Source organism: Acomys minous (assembly GCF_964271855.1).
Source record: "Acomys minous genome assembly, chromosome: 6".
NCBI classification, from domain to species: domain Eukaryota; kingdom Metazoa; phylum Chordata; class Mammalia; order Rodentia; family Muridae; genus Acomys; species Acomys minous.
Genome location: NC_140487.1, coordinates 18,204,526 through 18,228,426, shown reverse-complemented (window position 1 = coordinate 18,228,426; position 23,901 = coordinate 18,204,526). Strand labels below are relative to the sequence as shown.

Sequence of the window (23,901 nt, the reverse complement as noted above, 5' to 3'; positions counted from 1 at the left end):
CTTTGCATTCCCTAATACTCTACAGTCAACCAGTATTTACCAAGCATTTACTAGGGAGTAAAAAAATTAACATGCAATTCTACACAAAATTCACTCAATTATATGCTTGAGGTAGGCGAACTGTATAGTTTGTGAATAATATTAAATGAAATCATTGCAAGAAAAATCTGGAACTTGTGTCAGGGAAGTACCACTTGTTCAGACAATACTCATTCATTGCTATGCCAATGGGGCACCCAGGTGTATATGGTAAGCAGCTTAGACATGATAGTGCTTAGATACAGTTTCATAATCATCATCACAAAGGACTCAACAGACAGCAAGATGCTAGCTTTACTTAGTACAATTTGAGGACATTCTCAACATTTGCTAACCCTGGGCTGGTTAACACAGAACTGGAGACTGACCCTTTGTCTAACGTTTAGGGCAATACTTACTGAGGCTACTGTCCTTGTTTTCAAACTTGATGTATATTTATTTCATATAATAAAAGGCTTCTACTATAACAAGCTATGGTAATGTTCTTCAAGTAATCTGCAGATTATTTAGGAACTATAAAACTTGAAATTGTTAAGATAATCAAATTATAAAGACTAAAATATTTAACAACATAAATGAAGCTTTTGGGTCATGGCCTCAGATAGTTCATGGTCACTTGGTTCCATGTCTGTAGATCCATGGTGAGGCAGATCATCATATCAGAACTTGTGGAGACACCTGTCCCCATCATGGTAGAAAGAATGAGAGAAGGCAGGACCAGAGGCCACGTTATCCCCTTCAAAGCTGTGCCCTTAGTAGCCTACTTTGTCTAGCACTTTCCAAAATAGACCCCTAAGTGAAGAGCAAATGCTGACCACGTGAACCTGTGGGGCAACTTCATACTCAAATGATAACATTCCAGATGTGGGTATTTCACAGTGCTTATATGCCACCTCTTGTAGGGCACCATTATTAAAACTATAAGTTCAAACTTCTGCAGAGATTTCAACTCTTAGCAGTGGGCCCATATAAAGTGAAGAAAAGGTTGTACATCTAATATACAATACACAAAGTTAAGAACAGTTAGGAAAATGGGATCAAAGACCAAAGTCTAGGATAGCAAAAGTTAAATCCTTGTAGTTCCAAGTGTGGCATGTGTGGCACAGTGTCATGGCGTGAGAATGCTAATGTCTGGGCAATCTGGCCCTGATGCCCTTGTCCATTATAGCCCATGTGACCTCTCTAAGGTTGGCTTTCCAGTTCTTGTTTCTGGCATCTCTGACACCCTTGAGTCTCCACTGCAGCTTAAGTTTCAAGCACCACACTGAGGCTACCTGCAGGGACTCTTTCTCTCCCGGGCCTTCCTTTGAAATACAGATGGAAAACTTCATGGCTCTGCAACTCTTGTGTTTTACCGGCCTGGAAAAAAAAAGTCCCATATGGATGATGCCAAGATCTGCTCTCAGCCCGGGTACAAGCCAGGCCCATTTAGGCCATGTCTGTGTTGGCTAAAGAGTAGCTGAATGGGGCAAAGGAGGGTAGATGGGGGTTGGCACACACAAGTAACATTCCTTGGTGTTCCCTTTTTAATGTAAAACCTTCCCAATGAGTCAACTTACTGTGTGAGAATGCGAAAAGCATTTGCTGTCTTTTTCATGGTGCTAAGCTCTGATCAACCACATACAGTCTTTGTGCCCACTTTAAACATCCCCCTTTCTAGCCGAACTAGTTTTCAACATAGCTTTTTACTCTAGTTCCTAGTGTAAACCCAGCTAAAAGCTGTGTTCAACGAACATGTCACAGTATGAGTATTAACCTGTCTAAAAATTTCCTCCTCCAAATTAATGTTTTCATTTTGAATTTAGCCTTAGTCTCAATACATGGGCAAAAATATAGACAAGTCCTTTTCCAGAATATAATACAGACTTCTCCAGTCCAATTCCTGAGAGTCTTACTTCTATCTGAAATAGCATGAGCAGTCCCTATTTCTATCAATATTTTCTTCTTCCGAGCTCCCACCATTATTTATTACATCATTAAACTCTGGTCACATTCTAGGACTCCTCTAGTCAGTTCTCTCTGCTCTTATAAATTCTTCCCCCAAACCCATTCTTAAGACTTAAAAAGCAGTCAGATTTATCACAGAAATCACTTATTTCTCTGGTACCATTTGTGTGTGTGTGTGTGTGTGTGTGTGTGTGTGTGTGTACACGTGCATTCTTGTCACTGTGACAAAATACCTGACAATTTAAAGGGAGGGCCTTAAGGCTTCCTCAAGACCCAGCTATCCCACTCCTTGGAATATACCCAGAAAATGCCCTACCACACAATAGGGACATGTGCTCAACCATGTTCATAGCTGCTTTATTCATAATAGCCATAACATGGAAACAGCCTAAGTGTCCCTCAGTAGATGAATGGACTAAGAAACTGTGGTACATTTATACTATGGAATACTACTCAGCTATTAAAAACAAGGAATTCCCGAAATTTGTGGACAAATGGATTGAACTAGAAATTATCATAGTGAGTGAGTTCACCCAGAAGCAAAAAGAGACAAACGGTATATACTCACTTATATGGAGACACTAGTCCAAGGGATACGTCCCATGAAAAACTTTACTTACCAGGAAAGTGGGTCAGAGGAGAGGACATCCTATTGAGACTTTAGGTGAGAGTAGCATGGAAGAATGGGGAAATAGAAGGATCCAGAGGGTCCTGGAAACCTACAAGAAGAACTTTATGACAGGTGGATCTGGGTCCTAGGGTCCTCCTCAAACTAAGGCACCAGCCAAGGAGAATATAGGCAGTAAACTTCGAACCCCTACTCAGACCTAGCCGATGAACAGGACATTCTCCACCGTTGAGTGGAGAGTGAGATCTGACTCTCACACGAACTCTGGTGCCCCCTTTTCTGACCACGTCCCCTGGCTGGGGAGGCCTAGCGGCACTCAGAGGAAGGATAGCAAGTTACCAAGAAGAGACTCAATAATCTAAGAGCATATATAGGGGGAGGAGGTCTCCCTCAATCACAGACAGAGTGGAGGGGAGAAGTGGGGAAGCGGGAGGGAGGGAGGAATAGGAGGATACAAGGGAAGGGCTAACCATTGAGATGTAATATGAATAAATTAATAAAAAAATAAAAATAAAAATAAAATAAAGGGAGGGCTTATTCATGCTTTCAGAGGATGACAAGGAATGTGGCTAAGAAGCAGTACATCGAGGAAAAGATCATGGACCACTTATAGCCTTGAAAGGCAAAACTCCAGTGACCCTCTTTTACCTAGGTCATATCGAAAGTCTCCAGAATTTCTTAAAATAGTTTGATCTGTGAGAGACATTCCATATACAGAACAACAAACAACAACAACAACAACAACAAAAGTATGTGAGAATGCTTTTTTTGTAAGTCATTTGTAAGAACAAATGACTCGGCTAACTTTCAATGGTCATGTATCCCCTGTTTGTCACTGGTGTGTGCTCATTTTAAAATGCAGAATGAAAAAACTTGACAAATTAGATATATGCCTCCTCTTTTCATCCACCAACATACTCTGTAAATAACCTATCTAGGAATAATATGCATGGTAGATATTAAGTGACTCTGTAGCAAAGCTGCCCCATACTTTCAGTTGCTATATGTAAGACCCAACCTCAGTTACAAAATTCCAAGTTTGAGACTGAAGAAATAAAAACAGTTGACCAACAGTATGTCATTTTGATTTTTATTATATAACAGAAATCTAAACTCAAGACAAATGCTTTCTTCTTGAGTTCAGACCATATACTGAAGTACCAGTTTTTAAAAAATTATAAAAAAGACTTAGTTGTAGACTGTCACATACTAAATTTCTTTTAAAAATACATAAAAAAGAGGAAATTAAATATTAGAAATGATAGCAGTCTCTCCCTCAAACTGAAGGAGTCTTCGTTAATAGTCTTCAATGTAGCTCACTGGTAATCATAAGAAATTCAAGAAGCTCATTCATGTTGTATAAGTCCTAAAGGAAAAAACTGAGGGAACTCATTGATAATTTTCACAGCTTCATTGTAAAGTTCAAGATCTGAAAGAAACAGTTAAGCAAACACTTACAGTGGAATCTGCAGCACCCATTGTTATCTGATGGATTTCTGCCTATTTCTCTTCTGTTCAGAAGTCAACTTATTATCACAATCCATGTCTATTAACTGTGGTGTCCCCAAACGAGAGATGATTGTATAGCCATTTTCTGCTGACTCATAGTTTCAGTGTTATTATGCACTGTTCTAGCTTCCAAATCATACCTTAAAATATTAATTTTATCAATTTTAAGCTTTTTTTATTCTACAACAAGTAGTATTTAGTAAGTTTCCTTCTATTCATTTTATAGAAATTGAAAATATGCCAGGACTGAGATTTAAGACCAATACATATTAAGTAAAAGTTTTTCTCCTATTAACATGAGACTTCTAAGTGGCATAATGCTTTACTTACCCAAGCGATTACAATCTTCCTTAAACTGGACATAAGATGAACACATTATAGTTGCCTTGGCTGTGACTTTTCCAACCACTTCTATGATTCCAGAGATTTCTTCATCCAGCTAAACATTGAACACAATGTCAGTTAGATATATTTGCCTTTTCATTGGATAATGAGTTTGGAAAGCTGTTAGTTTCCTTGTTTTTCAAATTGTTTCACAGTTTACTAATTTTTCACTGTAAAAAAAGAAACTTTGAGTGCCAGGCATGGTGGTACACGCCTTTAATCCCAGCACTTGGGAGGCAGAGGCTGGAGGATCACTGTGAGTTCAAGGCCAGCCTGGTCTACAAAGTGTGTCCAGGATAGCCAAGGGTTCACAGAGACACCTTGTCTCGCAAGGAAAAAAAAAAAAAAAGAAAGAAGAAAAAGAAACTTTATTGACATACATAACTGATAGAATGATCCCAGTCCTGTTATCTTTAGTAGTGGCTTCTTGATACAGTTATGCATTTAAGTTGAAGACCAAGTCATTTAAAGACACTGAGGATGGTCAGAATTCTAGTAAACATGGATTTGTTTAAAAAGTCACCGAGAACTGCATATAAATCTTACAATGCATGTCCTATATTGAGTAACCAAACTGTATATGGATGTCTTCATAGAAGACTACAAAAATGTTTTTACTACGTTAAACTTAAAAATTAACTTTAAAAATATAACTTGAGGGCTGGAGAGATGGCTCAGTGGTTAAGAGCACCGCCTGCTCTTCCAGAGGTCCTGAGTTCAATTCCCAGCAACCACATGGTGGCTCACAACCATCTATAATGTGACCTGATGCCCTCTTCTGTAGATAAAGCACTCATATACAATAAATAAAAAAATTTAAAATATATATATATATAACTTGAAAACAAACAGGAAGTAAAGCTGACTGGCAGTGCCACTAGGAGGCTGATGCAGGTGGAACAGCTGGGGCCACCTCTTCAAGGCCAGACTTATGAATATGGAAACCGTTTGAAAAGAAGAGTTCATATGTACTTTTTGGGCATTTATTTAAGTAATAAAAATTGTTAACAAACCAATACTTATGGGATACTTTAAAAAACTTGGAGCTCTTATGAATCACTAAAGGTTAGAAATGGAAATAAAAGAATGTATGAGAGTACTGATTTGATTTTAAAGCTAAGGAAGTTTTAACAAGTGCAGCCTTCAGACTGCCACACTCAAAAGCAGAAATAATAAACCAAAATACAATTTGAGAGCACATCACTTAAAACATACTGGTTCCATCAACTCAATGGTTCCAGTTTTTCCTTCTCCATCTGAAAGAATAAACATTTTTCCAGTGGGATGAATCTAAAAAAGAACACAGAAACAAAAATTCACATAGATTTAGGAAATAGAATCTACAGGAACAAAATTTTTAAAGTTTCATTGAAATTTTACTTGGTTGAACATAAAGTAATTGGTTTTTAGACAGTTTATTTGGTTCAAGTAATAATCTTGTTACCATATGGATCATTGGAAGCCTCGTTAATTTTGAATTTCTAGTAAATACTGAATACTTGTTTAATATTATGTGTGGCTTATTTGAAAAGTCTGGCAACTGTGTACTAAAATCAATCAAAGAAAGTTTTCACTACAAACAGTGGGAATTCCGTGGACATTCATGATTTAGTACATCCTAAAGAAGGCATGCTTTTAAAATTAAGAATAATGATCTGAGGACGACTTTCCTTGGGATCGAGCTCTGCCACTTGCCTGTGAGCTTTTCATTTAATTACCAACACTAAGGCTCAGTCAGCCTACCTCTGAAGTTAGAATAACAATCCTTTCACTTAGGGAATGTGTGAATGAAACAACCTAGTAAATATATCCCTACGAATGATTTTCTTTCCTGAGCTTTCTCAGATACAGCTCTGACACGTTGAGCCTATTTCTTACCTACAGGATGAGGGCTGTAGTCTAAGGCTGGGCTAGATACAGGGTATCTATAAAATATAAGAGGGGCCGGAACCCATAGAGAAGAGACTGCAACACGGGAAACAGGCTCATAAACAGATACGGTTGCAAAAGACAGAAACAAGTGGATTCATCATCCAAGTCTGGCTAAACCAAAAACGAGGACAGTAGACAGAGAAGCAGGTTCATAATTTCTTTCCGGTAAATACAGAAAGGGGGCGGGGGACGCTGAAACTAATTCGAAAACACTTGTTGCGACATAAAAGAAACTGTTCCAAACTGGACCTCAATGCTTTATCAGTGGAAAAACTCTTCCTTGTGAAAAATAAAGCAAGCTGGGAGGGAAATGCTACTTAAGGCTACCTGCTTTCACCCTAGGCACCCTACTCGGCGGCCACTCGCGGGCTGCCACGGGGTCCCGCCCTCTCGCCCGAGCCCGCGAACGCACGTACCTTTTCCAGCTTCCCCACGAAGCACACGGGCCGGTCGATGAACTGAGCTAGCATGCTGGCGTTGATGCGCGCTTTGGGGAGTTCTATTACGTCCACCATGATTCCGCCGCAAACACTCGCAGCCCGCGGGAAAGCGGAATACGACGGGGAGCTGGCCGGCGCGCCAACAAGGGAAGATTTCCAGAACACCAATCAGAGGAGACCTGCGCTCCAGCTCCACCAATCAAATCCACAGAAGCGTCCAGTTCCTTGGCAGAAGGCGGGGAGGGGAGGGGGTGGAGGCCCGCGATGCTTCCGGAAGCGCGGGTTCACTGCCTAGTGACGCGCGGCGTTCCGGAAGTTGCTGGGCCGAAGCGGAGTGGGCAGTGCGGGCGGGACTTGGAGGGGCGGGGGCTGAGGCTACGGACCTGGGACCCGGCTCGGCCGACTGTCCGCTTGACCCCGGAAGCAGGCTTGACGCACCGCGGCAGGCGGCGGGCTGCGGAGGAGTCTCAGGTGGGTCTTTCTTGCGAGACGTGTCTCTCCCTTCGTGCCTCTCTCCGCCCGGGGGCTGGCCCCGTTGGGGTAAAGGGCGGAGTCGAGCGCCAGGTCCCGGACTGCGGCGGAGCGGGGCGGTGACAGTTGCCCACTTCTGCGAGGGTTGAGTAGGTGCGTTGCTGAACCTGGGGTTTGGGTTTTTATTTTTGACCTAGTTCTACCTGGAGGGAATCATCAAATAGTCTCCATCCTCTCTCTCAGGAGGTTGTTGCTAGGAGACTGAGTTCCATTTTCTATAGCACTCCGTGTAACGTTCCTGCTGCTCACTTTATCAACCTGTACCAAGAGATGCTGACCCTTTCTTTACCTAGGTCCTTTGCTAGCGTTGGTGGTATGGAAGTGTCCATTTCCTCACCTACTGGGTGTGAGTGAATAGTGGGGCCCAGGCAGAGGAGGACCCCTGGGCCGGCCTAGAGGAAACAGGTTTCTCCAGTTGTTAATCCTAAGCGAGTGCTCCTTCCACGTCAGCCACATTTTCTCTATCTGCAAAACGAGAGGTTGACTGATTTGTAAAGCCGTGGCTAACTCTAATTTTTGGTTGTAATATTGTATCTAGTTCCCCGAAGTACCTTGAGCTGACTGTCTGAAAGACAATTTATTCTAAGATTCTCGGAGGTGTCCATGGTTCATAGTATGACTGGAAGCTGGAGGCTATTGATTTTTGTGATTTCACTAGTGAGAGATTGATTGGTACTAGGAATTTCGAAATGAAAATACCTTTAAAACAGGTTGAAGAAATTAGAACACAATTTTAATTGGGTCCCATAATTATATGGAAACAGTGTCTGGATTTTCCTAAAGCCACAGACTAATTAGCTTTCAAATTCAGGGTCCTAAGTGGATTCCCAATGTAGTCCTGCTGTTGTCTTAAGTAATAACCTGCAAAGGTCTGATATGAGATATTTATATGACAATTTAAGATCGAAATCCGATGTACCCTAAATAAACGATTCTTAGTTCTCCTTAGTGTTTATGTACTACTGAATATGTTGTTCTTAATTGTTTTGTTACTAAAACAAGCTTAAAGAATTTCATTAGTCTGTGAACTGCGTTTCATTTGAGTACTTCCATGTCAGTGTTGCAAGTCTGGGTCCACCCTTTTTCTACCCTGGAGCATAGCACTCTTTAGCTCAGCAAAAAACAAAACAAAACAAAACAAAACAAAACAAACAAAACTAGCCAGCGAGAAGTAAATTATCCGGTCAGTTCCAGCATGCTTTCTCCGTGGGCTATCAGCAAAAGGTACCCTGTCTTCAGCAACAGGTTCTACCATCTAGTTATGGTAGAAGCAGTGGTACTAAACCATGTTGTTTGGATGCCTCTGGGGCATTATCCCTCTCACTAACTCTTAGTGAGGTGTTTCACATCCAGCCCTGAGATTTTTATGTAATAACTCATGTCCTTGGGGGATGCATTCTTCACCCATGTAGCGTCCCTGCATTTAAACTCCCTTTTGAGTTAGCTCACTAAGTAGTGCGTTTCCTTGCGGCCTTTTCAATATGTCTGTAGTCTTGGTTTGCCTACCTGCAGCCACTGCTTTACCTCGGCCTCCTGTTTCCATCTTCACTTAAGCCTTTTACTTCTAGTCTTCTTCCACAACAAACTGCTTTTAAAGCACACATGCTCTACTATCTCCTCTACTCCTTAAGATTTCTCTATTCCCATCTTTGGCCTTTTGTAGCTTCCTGGCCTCCATAGAAACTAAAAATTAAACCATAAATCTAAAAAAATTGAAGCTGAAAATTGAATATATAAGGGAGAACACACGATGTTTGTTTTCCTTGGCTTGTGTTACCTCATTCAGTATATTATTTTCCAGTTACTTCCATTTTCTTGTAAATTTAATTTTTTCAGTACAGCTGAATAAAACTCCATTGTGTATATGTGCACATTTTCATTACTTGTCTATCAGTTGGTGGACATTCAGATTGATTCCATTTCCTAGCTATTGTCAATAGAACAGCAATGAACATGGATGTCAGTGTATATCTGTAACAGGATGTTGAGTGCTTTCAATATAAACTCAGGAATGGTATAGCTAAATCATATGGTAGTTTTCTTTTTAGCTTTCTAAGAAACCTAAACACTGATTACCTGTCTTAGATACTTTTTTGCTGCCATGAAAAACATCATAACCAAAAGCAACTTGGTACAGAAAAGGTTTATTTGGCTTATAAATCCTGAATCATAGTCTATTGGGAAACCAAGGCAAGAACTCAAAAAAGGCTTCTGGAGGCAGGAGTTGATGAAAAAGCCATGGAGGGGTGCTGCTTACTGGCTTGCTCCTCATGGCTTGCTCAGCCTGCTTTCTTATAGAACTCTGGACCACCAGCCTAGGGTGGCTCCACACACAATGGGCTGGGCCCTCCCACATCAATTATTAATAAAGAAAATGATCTGAGGGCATGCTTAACTATAGTCCAATCTTACAGAGGCATTTTTTTATTTTTCAGTTGAGATTCCCTCCTCTTAGATGATTCTAGCTTGGGTCAAGTTAGCATAAAGCTATCTAAGACACTATAATAGTGTCTATTAATTTACATTCCCACCATCGGTAGATAAGTGTTCACCTTTCTTAGCATCTTCTCCAGTGTTTTCTTGATGGTAGCCATTTTGACTAAGGTGAGATGGTATCTTAAAATAGTTCTAATTTCCATTTCTCTAATAATTTTGAAGACATTTAAAAGTATTTATTAGCCATTTGTATTTACTCTTTTGAAAATGCTCTGTTCAGTTCCATAGTCCCCTCCCCGCTTTGGGTTGGGTTGTTTCTTGAGTTGTTTGTATATTATAAATACCAGTTATATGTTAGGTATATAACGAGCAAATATTGTCCTCCCCTTTAGTAGGATGCCTCTTGACACCTTCCTTTACTATCCAAAATATTAATTTCGTGACAGTCCCATTTGTTGAATATTGGTCTTGTCTCCAGAGTGATAGAAATTCTTTTGAGAAACTCTCTTCTATGCCTATATCTTGAAGTGCACTCTCTATTTTCTTTTTAGTAGTTTCCAAGTGTCAAGTCCTACATTGAGGCCCCTAATTTGCTTGGAGTTGACTTGTATACAGTGTAGGAAATAAACATGTGTTTTCATTCATCTAGACGTAGATACCCAGATTCCCCACCACCACTTGTTGAAGATGCTACCCTTTCTCTAGTGTGTATTTGTAGCTATCTTCTAAAAACAGGTAGCCATGGTTGCATTGCTCTTCTATTTCATTGGTGTATGTTGCTCTTTCTGTGAAAAAACTATACCTTTTTTTTCCCCTTAACTGTGCCGTTTTATTGCTACTATGGTATAACTTGAGATCAGTTGTGGAGATACTTCCAGCAGCATTTTTTCTCAGGATTACTTTAGGTAAATGGGGTTGTTTGTGCTTCCATATAGATTTTATAATTGTTTTTCCATTTCTTGGAAGAATGCTGCTGCAGTTTCCCCACACATTACATAGAATCTGTAGGTTCCTTTTGGGGTGGATAGCCATATCCACAATAGTGATTCTTCTAGTCCATGAACTTGGGAAGTTTTCCTGTCAATGTAAAAACCATAATTCTCAACTTAAAGAGAATAAAACATAGTTTATTCTGGAGCCAATATAAGTGATCATGGCCCAGGAACACATATTTAGGTCACCCCAGATTCTATGTTCCTCTGTGGAAGCAGTTTCAAAGTCATAAAGCAAGGCAACTTTAAAATGCGTTGGTGAGTACAAAAGAGAAGTGGGTGCAGAGATGGGGGAGCTGCTGTATAAGTCTAAGGCATCATCTGTTGGGGGTCTTAGCTCTTCCCACAGGACTTAAGTTCCAGTCGGTCTGTGCCTGCAGGAGTTTTTTGTTCACAGCCAGACACAGCTTCTTTTCAGGAATTCTCATGCGCACTTCCATTCCGAATTTCACTCCTCAGTGTTTTGAAGTTTCATTATAGAGATTCTCTACATCACTGGTGAGGTTTATTCCAAATTTGTTTGTTTTGTTTTGCTGTTATGAATGATGCTTTTCTGGTCTTGTTCTTAGTATACTTATTATAGAGGAGGACTACAATTCTGTGTTGGTTCTGTATCCTGACACTTTGCTATTTATCACTTCTAAGGGTTTTCTGGTTGAGTCTTCAGGACCTCATAGAGAATCTTAACAGGAACAAGTATGGACACTTTACCTCCTCCTTCCCTATTTGTAACTTTTCATTTTTTCTTTTGTCTTATTGTTCTAGCTAATCCAGTACTACTGAGTGTATTGAGAGTGGACAAAGAGTGAACAGTGTCTTGTTCAGGATCTTTTTTTTTTTTTTTTTTTGAGTGTGTGGAAATGCTTTTTCAGTTTTCCTCACTTAATACGATGTGGCTAGAGGTTTGTCCATATAACCTTTATTATGAAATGCAGTACTTCTATTCCAAGATTCTGCTAGCCTCTCATTCTTTTGCCCTAGATTTAACTCTCTATTCTTCATGTATTTTAAATTTAAGGTGAATCATTACATCTTATTTGTGATGCCGAGAGCCTTTCTTGGTCTGATTCTATGTTTTTAAGGAAGCTGACAGAGTTTTGCTTTGGCATCTTTTTTGTTTGGTTTGGTAATTTATAATTATAGACTTTATGGAACTTTTTTCTGCTGATTTTTATGGTTTGGTTTCAGACTGTTTCTCAAGAAAGGTTTGTTTCCTTTTTTGCATAATGTTTGGCCCCAGGCTTTGTGCCTGTTCTTTGTGGGACATGGTTATTAAAACCCAACCTTATACCATCAGAAATCAGTACTGCCGTGAGAAAGATGCTAGTTGTTAGTATTTGGATATTCTCCCATAGATTTTTAGCCCTTCTTTTTTTCTGGCCACTCTAGAATTTCCTTATCTCTTAATGATTTGGCCATTCATCTTAAAATGGTATTAATATATCCCAGTGTTTTTGCATGGGTTGTGTCGAGATACAATTTCTCTGGACATCTGATTTTTCATGTTACCAGAAATATAAATGTGCAAGTGTTATTTTTGGCTAGTATTTAGTAGTGAATGCCTGATTTTTTTTTCATCCCATGAATGTTATTTAAAAGAGCTTGTGTGGGAACTCTAGTTGGTGAAGACAACAAACATAATTATACATTAACCAGAGCTTTAAGGTGTAGTAGTAGTGACATGTCTTAAGGGGTCAAAGTAAATTGAAATGATGACTTGGAATGTTCCTCAAATGCGATGTCAAACAGGTGGCTTAATGATGGTGCTAGAGGAATGTAAGATGAAGAGTAGCATGCCAGCTTCATACTTTAGGAGAAATGCTGAGAATTCAGAGTGGAGAATGGCTTGGAATAGCCTAACATCCTTTTTATATATAACATAAAAGTTACTGTTTAACTTTTACTATTTTTAACCCTGCAATTTGGTGTGTTATATGAGTTCCTACTGTTATGCAACCATTATCACTGTCTCCATCTTCAGAATTCTTCATCTCCCAAAAAACACTCAAATTCTGTGACTGTAACTCAATCATTCCATAGCACTTTTACTTTCAAGCTACTCTAGGCGCCTTATGCAGTGCAGCCATGCGATACTTTTCCTTTTGTAGGGGCTTATTTTATTTAGCAGCATCTTTAAAGCTTATGTTGTATGTGTTAGAGTTGCATTCCATTTTAAAGTTGAATAAAACCCATTGTATGAATATACCACATTTTTCCTATTCATCTTTCCACTGATGGGCATTTGGACTGCATCCATCATCCAGCTTAAGTGTTTAAATAAAAGAGAATAGGTAAAAGCCACTATGAGTTGACTTGATTAGTTCTAAGTTTATTAACATCACAAGGGACTGGAGCCATGAATATGAAAGCTATAAGAGTCCAAATCATCTTCGATCATTTTATAACATCACCTTCTAAAGTAGCCAAGCAGTGTTACTTTATTGTTCATATAGACCTTCATCTCACCAAGCTCTTGGGAGAATCTAATTTTTTAAAAATCTAGATAATTTGCCCCTTATCTAATTAGTCATGTGACTACATTCCTTCCAAACAGATATGGTGTAAAAGGGTACTTGGGAAGGACAAATACAGTGACTGAGAACCCACTAGGTCAAAAAGATACCCTGGTGGGTTGTCAGAGTTTTATGGTAATAGAAGAGACAGCCCAAAAGTTGGGTGTTAAGAAGTTGTCAGAGACAGTGGTTGGTGGACATACCGTAGAGGCCGGAAATGAAATCAAGGTAGCACTTAGGATTTTGCCTCTGGAAACATGTTGGGTCATAGTACTGTTCCTGAGATAGAGAACAGAACAGTCTGTGTGCTGGGGAATATGACTGAGGCTTGGATGGGAAGAGAGTAACAGCCCGGCGTGAAGAACATAGACTTTGGAGTAGACGAACTTGTGTTAAGTTCTGACGTGTTGTACTTAAGTGAGTTAGACAAATTGCTCAGCCTTTCAGATATGTACTTTACTGTATTAACACAGGAGAAAGCAAAGCCTCACAAAACTGTTAGAAGCACTAGTGTCATGTATGTAAAGCACTGAATTGGAGGCCTTGTGAACCCTAAGAACTTTAGATGACAAAAGTTGTTCTTTTGTCCCTTAGTCTCTGTGCGCATCTTGATGGTGACATTAGCTTACAGAGCCTTTGCTGTTTTAAGGTCTAATCAGAACGCCGGCATCCTAATGATTACAGAAGACTTCATCTGTGGGGCATTGTTGATCATACATGGTCATTTTACCTGAGAGACTGGATAGACTGGGAGGTGTTCTATGTATGGATGTGTTTTTCTTCCAGAGCTGCACAATTAAGTGCAACAAGCATTACTGGTCTCATGGCCTATACATTCTTTTTCATGCCCAACTAGCAAGGGTTGCCTTTGGCATTTATGTAGAATTGTGTTTGTAATTTTCCTAAAACAGGAAAATATATCATTAAATCATTAACTTAGGAGGGTCAGTATGATCCAAAAGGCTGTAAATTATCTTCTTAGTGAAGGATTGAGACCTGAGTGATCATTTTCAAGGTAACTTACAGTTTCTCAGAAGTAATTTGATCTTTTGGGTTTTGTATCAGTCTCAATGTTTGGCAAGAGAGGGTTATACTTTGGGGCTTGAACGATGGCTCAGTGGCTCAGGTATTTGCTGCCAAGCCTGAGGACCCCAGTGTCATCTCCAGTACCACATAGTGGAAGGAGAGAAACATCTCCCACACATTGTCCTGTGATCTCTGCCTCTGTACCTTGATGTATGTGCATGTGAACACAAACACAGTAACAAATACTGCTCTTCATTTCTACATCTAAAAAGAAGGACTCTTGTTTTGTTTTGAATAAAACCTCAGACTTGAAGATGTTCCCTTGCTGGAATTCATCACGTAGTAGGTAATGATGACACCTGTCATCAGAGGACTAGAACATTGCATGGAGAAGAAAAGGACACTGTTCTTCATCCCCAGGTAAAGTCTCACATTCCTGGGTCTCATGGAATTTCTTTATCCAGAGTGCTTTCTCTGCTCAATTGTTAAAATTGCAGGAATCCTTTTTGTCAAATGCCTTGCCTTTCATCTAAGGACAGTTTTGCTACCGAGAGCATTTGTTAATGTTCAAAGACATTTTTGATCTTCGTAACACAAGTAATGAAGGGTATTTATTTAGTAGGTAGAGACTATGGATTCTATCTAACATACACTGTATAGGATTACTGCGAGACAGACTTGCAGCGGTAGGGACAGCACATCCTGGGCACTGTTAAAGCATGGTTGAAATCTGTGAAAATTGTTAGCATTAGTGATAAATTCTTTATATTTATATCTTAACTTTCAATTTGATGTACACATTCTCCTGTGAATACACCAAGATGTCACGGATTGAGTAGTTGGACTCCTAATTCACAGTTGTTAACACTCTACATTGCTTCCCTAGTTTTCTTAAGCAAAATGACTATAAGTAAAACAGTGTCAGGTTAGTCTTTGCCAGCACTAGCCATCTGGAGCACTCCCAGAATGCCTTGAGACAACTCTGAAGATTGCAACTGATTGCCCTGACTTCTAAAGGTGCAGTCTCAGCCAGGACTGCTGGAAATAGTATGTTCCAGACATGCTAATCTCAAATCTGATGGCTGATAAGAAGGCTCAGCAACCTTTCCTCCTTGGCCCAATGGGTAAGCACTTTGCCTGGCTGAACAGTTATAATGGCTACACTTTTGTGAGGGTCTCTGGAGCTCTCTTGTACTCTTGCAGAATCCTTACTAGCTTGATGCTCTCTTGATGTGCAGTTTGTAGTTCATGATTAGCCAATGTACAAATATTTTTAAGTGTGTGTGTGTGTGTGTGTGTGTGTGTGTGTGTGTGTGTTTTAAGTAACCACTTTGCTAAAGTCATCCATGAGGTCATGTTAGGAGAGTTAAGTTTCATTTAAATGTTTTCATTTTCTGTTGTGATGCCACTTTCATTCAAGTTACAAGTAAAAAGGTCAGAAGTGTTAAATTGGAGTATGGCATCTCTTAAAAGTGAGGCTGTAAGGGCAGGCGTGGTGGTGCATGCCTGTAATCCTAGCACTTGGGAGGCAGAAGCAAGCAGATCTCTGTAAGTTGGAGGACAGCTTGGCCTACAAAGTGAGTCCAGGACTGCCAAGCCTACACAGAGAAACCCTGTCTTGAAAAGCTTGAAAAGCCAAAAAAACAAACAAACAAACAAACAAACAAACAAAAAGCGAGGCTGTGGCATGCTTGACTGCTTTACCATGTGTCTTCCCACAAGACTGATGTGTCCCACAAGAACCTCAAGTGATTACTCATGGAAACAAAGGCAAAATGGTCTCATAGATTCAGGATGAAAACTGGTAATAAAACCAAGTACAACTCTGATAGGTGACAAAGAAAAAGAGCCGAGCTAGGTCCGTAATGATGTGCATTTGAGATGACACACATCTTTATATAGTGTTAGAGTCATTACCGTACCTTAACACGTTGAAAATGTCATCATTGTCTGGACAGTTGGGCATGGTTAATTGGTAATCTGACTTTTCTTTTTTTGTGTGATATACCTTAGTTGGTTGGTTGGTTCAGTAGTAAAAATACGAATCCTTTTGGGGGAAAAGGTGTGATTGTTACCACCAAATTTGGTGACAGTATTATACATCCGTATGTGCTGTTGAAGTTCTTCTAATTCATTCTCAGGCTATTTCCAAGCTACTCGTCATCAGAAGGGGAAATAGAAATCAAAGCGAAGGAAGAACAATGTAAAGTTTTCTACTGTTAGAAAGGCTAAAGTGTTTTTATTTATTTGTTGATTTTGAAGATAAAGGACATTTTTATTAGCTTTGCCAGCTGTAACTGCAGCTGCCAGGAGAAGGGAAACTGTAAGAGAAAGCCATGCGTTTTGCAGTGGAGGTCAGTAAGCAGCAGTGAGGCAAAATAACAGGCTTCAGTAGAAGAATGGAAACTTCCAGATGCCAGGGGAAGCGTGCTTGTGTTTGGCCAGTATCTATCTGTAAGCGACAAAGAGAAGGAAGAAAAGCTTGGGCTTTGTGCTGCAGAGCACAGGCTGCAGAGCAGGGGCTCTGTGCTGTAGTTTGACAGAGGCTCCCCAAGCAGCTGCACTCTGAAATATTTTAAATGGCTGAGAGTGGGTATTAAAACACACTGTTTAGAGTTCATTGAATATGTCATAGAGGGTTTTATTTCAACACATAAATATTTACAGTGTTCCAGAAACTACAATGTCTTTTAGAATTTTAATGGAAATCTTAACTTAGAAATTTAAGAAGTGTATGGTTACCCGATAATTCTTTTAAAAATTTAAGGGACATGTGACAGCCCAGGTACAGTCTGTAGTTCTGAGACTTTAAAGATATTTATGATTCTTTGGTGGTTTCTTCCTTGTATATCGTGGCTTTGGGTCATTTTTGCCAATACTATCCCCTTGCTCACCCTCACATACGTCTGCAGAGCCCGGTCCTAACAAGCTTCTCTCATGCTTTCATGTTGTGTCTGTTGCTGTTTTGTGACCTACTGAGTCTAATTCCAGCATGGACTGGGATGTTATTTTCTGGAGCATGGAGCCCAGTAAAGAAAATTACTTTTTTTTTTCTCAGCTGTCATTAACTGGCAGTCTCCTGAGGGAGGCGAGGGGACTGAAACGCTCCTCCCTTTGCATGGTGGAATTTTGCTGTGCCTCCCTCGTCTTGTGCAGCTAAGCAGTTACTGGATGTTTATAGTTGTAATGTCGTTTCCAGAAGTCAGCACTTCTTTGTAGCACTTCTTTGCACCCTTCAGCTCTTCCTACCCTTGCCTTCTCTGATGTTCACTGAGCCTGGGTCGGGGGCTGACACAGATTTCCTCTTTAGAGCTGTGCACTTAACAGTCAGTTATTATTACTTTACCGGTTAGGAGTCTTTGTGTTAACCTTTACCCACTGCAAACAGAAGCTTTCATACCAAAACGAAGAGCAGCACTCACCTTTGGGTATCACCATTTGTGCTTAGAATTCATTTGATGCCAAGTTGATTTAGCAAAAATGGTTTCCTCTTAGGGCCTATTACTTCCCCAGCCATAAGCTTTTGACCAAGGTTTCAGTACCAGGCATGAGTATCATCTTGTGAAGTGCGTTTTAAATGAAGTCAGGAAGTGCTTAGTTACCCCATAGTACTCACACCACTGTTTGCTGTAGACAGCAGAGTGGCCAGCACAATCACCTGCGGAAAGACTCTTGGGAATGACTTAGAATAGAACATCTTTCAGAAATGTTTCTCTGTTGATTAGATTTAGGCTGTTTAAAATTCCTACTTCAGTTCTAAAACTGTTAACTGATACAAACTCCAGTTTGCATAATATTCACTTAACTTATATAATATTTTACAAAATTGAACTAGTTACTACTTTATAAAAAGACGGTTTTAAAACAGTACTTGAATGAATGTTTACTATGCCTTGAAATCATATTGAAATGGGCTTTATCGGATTTTATTATTCATTTTTAGGTTAGCATACAAAGTAATGAAATGGGTCTCATTATGGAATCGTCTTCATACTGTTTTTCTTCTCTTAAGCATTCTTTTCCTACTTTTTAAAAATATTTTATTAATTCATTCATATTACATCTCAATTGTTATTTCATCCCTTGTATCTTCCCATTCCTCCCTCCATCCCGCTTTCCCCCTATTCCCCTCCCCTATGACTGTGCCTGAGGGAGGAGCATATGTATATGCTCATAGGGTATCAGGTCTCTTCTTGGTAGCCTGATATCCTTCCTCTGAGTCCCCCCAGGCCTCCCCATCCAGGGGACATGGTCAAATATGGGGCAACAGAGTTCGTGTGAAAGTCATTCCCTGCTCTCCACTCAACGGTGGGGAATGTCCTGTCCATCAGCTTTTTTTTTTTTAACTCAACTTAGCGCTCTCTTTGTTATCTAAGTCTGGAAATGCCAGTTGTCGTCATTGTCATCATCTTATTCTCCTTCTGCTGCTGCTACTACTACTACTACAGGCTCTTTGTTATCTGTATTTTGTAGAAGAGAGTCACTGAGCTGTATTCCATATCATTTCAGTACACACCTCTCCTTCCCCAGGCACTTCCTGTCTTTTTTGAAGGTCAGATGTGTCAGGGACAAATCATCCAGGATGAACCCAAATGTCGTTGCTCTCTCTGTGAGATCATCACTCAAGATGACAGCATGCGCGTTATATAAGTCAGGGTTCACCATACCTCCTGCAACTGCTAAGCTAGGCTGAACTTTCCGTTGGACTCAAACACCTTGGCAAACACCTTGGCAGCCCCGATTCCTGCTGCTGCATCCACTCACACCTGCTTTCACTCTGACCTCTACCAACATTTCCTGTCTCAATCCGGTTGTCACACTTGGTCTCTGCAACATTGCTGAAAAAATTTTAATCTTCGTACAAGGTTCTTCTAGAGTATAAGAATATAATAGTCAACAAATCTTGGAAATGCTGCTCTGCATATTCTAATATTTTTGACTTTTTAGCCTTTTACATAATTTTTCTTTATTCTTCTGCAGTCCTGATTTCTGTGGCTTATCTATATATTAGATTGATTCTAGTGAGGTTAGTTCTTTTGTTGTCCTTGTTCCTATTGGTCCTTCTTACAAAAAATACTTAACTTCTTTTCCATTTGTATTGATGCCCTACCCATCAGATGGCCTAAAAAGCAGTCTGCCAGGGCTTTTGGAATTGTTACTGATCTTTTGGGAATGCTTTATGCTGTTTAATACATTCTTATTTAAGATAAAAACTACAAAAGGCATGAAGCACAGCCTTGTACTATTTTGATTACTCCCAGTAGAAATTAGTGAACTTTCACCTACATTTGTATTTTATTTCAATAATCAAACATTTCATAATCTATCATGTGGAAGAGGAGGATTACATATTGTTTAGGACTTTAATTTTTCAGAAGTATGAAATTCACTATTGAATATTTGGCACAAGCATGAAGAAGAAAATGTGTTCATAAATGTACATATATCTTTTTAAATTTAATTAATTTATTCAGATTACAACTAAATTGTTATCCCATCACTTATATCCTCCCATTCCTCCCTCCCTCCCACTTTCACCTTATTTCCCTCCCCTAGGTCTATGACTGAGGGGGCCCTCCTCCCCCACTATAGTACCTATATATCTTGTATAGTAAAGTGGCTACTATATTACAGTCATGCAGAAATTTCACTTCTGATATATTTATATTAACTAGTGATTTAAACAGATAATAAAATTGAGAAAACTATGTTTTTTATGTTTTAATCTTTTTGTTGTCGGTGATGTTACTTAAAAAGAAATCCTTGGAATAATATGAAAATAATGATTATATTATGAAGTCCATCATTCCCCCCACTTGAGAGCTGTGAGGTCTGTCTTTGCAGGCATCTGGCATACCTGCTGGATGTGCTCTGTGTTTATCTTAAAAGTGAACACACTGCCATCTTATGGTTTGGTTTTGTTGAACACATAAAGAAATATTTTCCTTCTTACACAGAGATTATATGTACCAAACACAAATTGGCTTAAAACTTTGGGAGGGTTTTCTGAATAATTGTGAACTCAAATATTTATATAATACCTAAGTATATTGATAATGAGCACTTCTAGCTTTATTGAAGTATCGTGATCTGCATGTTTCCTCTCCTAGCTTTGGCTGGAGAATGTGAAGTCTGTCCCTGTGTAGCTCTGGGATCCTATGTCTGCCTATTAGAAGCACATAATCCTAACTTAGCCAGCAATAGTACTGCAGTTAGGAAATAATTGATTTTTAAGAATAACTTTTGATTTTTCCCTATTTTCAATGGTAAAAATTGCTTATTATAGATAATTTTTTTAAATACTGAAAATAATAGAGAAAGAGCCTGGCACATCTTGAGGAACTCACATAGGTGTCCCCATCCATGTAATCAGAAGCAGCACTTGGGCGCCTGCTGTGTACAGGCCCTTCTCGGCTCCCCTTGCTCATCATTCTCTCAGAAGAATTGTAAGCTGGGGTGACAGTTTGTCCTCCCAAAATATGAGTCCAGGGATGCAGCAGCAGTCCTGTGTCAGTCTCTGTCCTAAGCACCTAACCAATAGAAATAACAGAGTAAATCAAGTTTTGCTTGAACTTAGCTGTTTTGGAATTTGTAGATGTCTTCAAAACAGAGAGGAGCAAGGCTTGGAAAAGTAGGGGATTATAAAGACAGATATGGAGTTAATCAAATGTATTTGACTAATACTGAAGACTGCTAGTGTTGTCAGAGGTTTTAAGACCTCCTTGTTTTCCAGGGTTTTGATTTTTAGCGTGCCTGAGTGTGTGTGTGTGTGTGTGTGTGTGTGTGTGTGTGTGTGTGTGTGTGCATGTGTGCGCGTGCGTGTGTTCATGAGTGCAGGTCAGGAACAACTTTTGGAGTCAGTTACCACCTTACACTTTGTTTGAAGCAGGTCTCTTACGCTGCTCTGTAGTATGTTAACTCTAGGTTAGCCAGTCTAGGGAATTTGAAGTTGGGTTGTCGCCTTGTCTCTGCCTCCCACCTTGCCATTTGGAGACTGGGATTATAACTGAGTGGTGCTCATCTTGCTTTGTACACAGGTTCCAAGACCCTGAATTCAGTTTGTGAGGTTTACACAGCAAGTGCTTTGACTCACTGTGCCATCTCTCTAGCCTTATGTTTTTTGTGATATGGTTTCACTATGTAGCCCTGGCTATCTGGGAACGTACAATATAGACTAGGCCATTCATTACCTTCCTATGGTCCATTTACTTCTGGATAACCAGGGATTGGAATTATAGACATGAACCTGGCTTCGATCTTCTATTGATTAAAAAGCAGATACCAATAAGATTTGGTTGCACATGATGGTAGATGCCTATAGTCCCACCTATTCTGAAAGCTAAGGAAGATGAGGTTAGCCTCTGCACCATACGAGAACTCGCCTCCACCCTCCTGAGTGCTGGGAGTCTAAGCAAGTGCCACATTTCCATCTTTTTCATCTTTTCTTTTTGCTGTTTCATCTTATTTTTCACCACTTCTAAGGAGGCCATGTCTCCTTCTATTCTCTGGAGGTGTACCAGCTATTTTTAGGCTTTTTTTTTTCTCTCTATCATGGTATACAGTTAAGTTTTATCTTTGAGGATTTGTGGTAAAGGTCATCTTCCTATGTTGAAATACTGTCTTTTTCTTGCTATTTTGTGCTTGCCATTTTTAATCATTTAAAAAGAGACATTTGCTGGGTATAGTTGTGCATACTTTAAATCCCATCACTGGGGATTGGGGGTAGACAGGTCTTTTGAGACCAAAACCAACCTGATCTACAAAGAGGTTCTAGGCCAACCAGGGCTAAACAATGAGACCTTGTTTTTAAAATACAACAGGAACAAACCTAAAACAACCACAGAAAGTAAGGAAGTGAGGGAGGAGGGAAGGGAGGAAGGGACAGAGGGAGGAGGAAGATAGGAGGAAGAAAGAAAAAGTGAGACCACCAGTTCTATTTTCTGTCAACAGCTCAGTTCTTCACCATTGGTTTGTATTGGGCTTAGTGTCCTTCCTGGATCCACAGCTGTGGTCATGGTAACCTGCACAAATCCTAGAACACTTCCCAGCATTACAAGGCTTCTCCTCAGGTTAAATGTTAGGGCTGGAATTTATGAAATCTAAAATTCAGAGTGCTTTCTACCATCAGGTCTCTTCTTTGCCTTATGTGAATTCTTTTGCTTGAAAGCACTGCGTTATATGCAGATAGCTTATAATGTGTCCTTGCTAGCACCCTTCAGTTTTTATCCCAATTGTTTTCTAAGGGTTTTCATTCTGCGGGTATGTACAAAGCTGGGAGTGGGTCTAGTTGCTGGGTTTAGTTGCAGGGAGCAGTCACTAGTGCCAAGATCCGTACAGATGGGAGTTTGGGGTTGGCAGTAGTTTTATAATGGGCACAGCAAGTGCCTGAAGCAGGTAAGCAGGGGGAAAGGATGTCTGAAGCGTTTTCTTTTCTTTTTACATGATTTTAGCTTCTGAGGCAGAGATTTTTTTTTTCTTTTCTCCCCTCAAACTAATGCTTATTCTATGGTTTTGTGAAATTCTCTAGATTCAAGTGTTATCTGTTGATTTTAGTCTTCCATGGAGTGTTTTCCTACATTTTCTTCTAAATCTTCAGAAATCAAAAGAGGTTGCACTGTAAACTTTCAGGGCATGGATGCCTTCTAATCTCTAGAGAAAGTTGCATGCTTTTAAATCTGGCAGTAGAATTCCTAGTAGTTATTACTGTGCTACCTTTATGGCAGGTTCTTTACTGACAAAGGCAGGGGTTCTGACCTCATACGGAATGTCTGTTTCAGACAGCAGCAGCAGCAGCAGCAGCAGCAGCAGCAGCAGCAGCAGCAGCGGCAGCAGCTATGTTCCACTTCTTCCGAAAGCCTGCAGAATCCAAAAAGCCCTCCGCACCAGAGACGGAAGCAGATGGATTTGTCCTCTTAGGTGAGCCTTTTTAAGAAACAAAATCCTACTTAGATGGATTGCTTTAAAAATTAGTTGATAATTATATGTTTTCTAAAGTGTGTCTTCTAATTTCAGAGTAAGTTGTGTGTGACTGTTTGCCTCGCCCTTCCCTTTTGCTGTGTCAGTAGTTTATGCCTCACAGCCAGCAAGGCTTTGTCAGCCCCAAGGATGGTTTCTTGAAAGCTGCAGGTGATTGTTGCTTTTCCTCTCATCTGAATTTACCAGACAGCAAAACTTCAGAAAACCTTCAGGCTTCTTGGAAACCATTGTCATCTGAAGTTTAGCAGTATATTCTTCTCTCAGGAATTTATTCCACCTAAGGCTGGCTTCTTAACGCCTTCTTCTGTATTTCTTCTCTTTAAATATCTCTATAAAGTTAAGCCACATTAAAAAAAGAAACCTTTGCTCATTTTTGTTTGTACACAGTTAGAAACAGCATTATTCTCTGTCACCATGCACTCATTTAAAAATTCTCCACGGTTGAGTGGAGAGTGGGGTGTGACTTTCACACAAACTCTGGTGCCTCATATTTGACCATGTCCCCTGGAGGGGGAGACCTGGTGGCACTCAGAGGAAGGACAGCAGGT

At 39.9% G+C, this 23,901-nt stretch overlaps 2 protein-coding genes across 9 annotated transcripts in view; one reads left to right on the top strand and one right to left on the bottom strand.

Moving 5' to 3' along the window:
- Positions 1 to 3,690: 3,690 nt before the first annotated feature.
- RPA3 (replication protein A3) lies at positions 3,691 to 7,056 on the bottom strand. The gene is made up of 4 exons (XM_084785935.1): positions 6,856 to 7,056; positions 5,723 to 5,797; positions 4,454 to 4,562; positions 3,691 to 4,043 (listed from the first exon to the last, which is right to left on the bottom strand). The coding sequence occupies exons 1-4, from the start codon at positions 6,952 to 6,954 to the stop codon at positions 3,961 to 3,963; spliced, it is 366 nt and encodes a 121-aa protein (XP_084642061.1). The 5' UTR covers positions 6,955 to 7,056; the 3' UTR covers positions 3,691 to 3,960.
- The window catches only part of UMAD1 (UBAP1-MVB12-associated (UMA) domain containing 1), a 168,286-nt gene continuing 151,402 nt past the window's right edge, over positions 7,018 to 23,901 (top strand). For 3 of the 8 annotated variants that reach the window (XM_084785931.1, XM_084785932.1, XM_084785926.1), the window contains exons 1-2: positions 7,018 to 7,350; positions 23,155 to 23,293. In XM_084785931.1, the coding sequence (XP_084642057.1) occupies positions 7,144 to 7,350; positions 23,155 to 23,293 (346 nt within the window). In that variant the 5' untranslated portion in view covers positions 7,018 to 7,143. The other 5 variants (XM_084785930.1, XM_084785929.1, XM_084785928.1 and 2 more) reach the window with 5 other exon arrangements.

Excerpts from the sequence above, each read along its gene's own strand:
- RPA3 (XM_084785935.1), bottom strand. The coding sequence starts at position 6,954 with ATGGTGGACGTAATAGAACTCCCCAAAGCGCGCATCAACGCCAGCATG. Across the intron at positions 5,798-6,855 it reads TCGTGGGGAAGCTGGAAAAG|ATTCATCCCACTGGAAAAAT; the intron begins GTACGTGCGTTC and ends GTTCTTTTTTAG. Across the intron at positions 4,044-4,453 it reads GGAAGATTGTAATCGCTTGG|ATCTTGAACTTTACAATGAA; the intron begins GTAAGTAAAGCA and ends TGTTTCTTTCAG.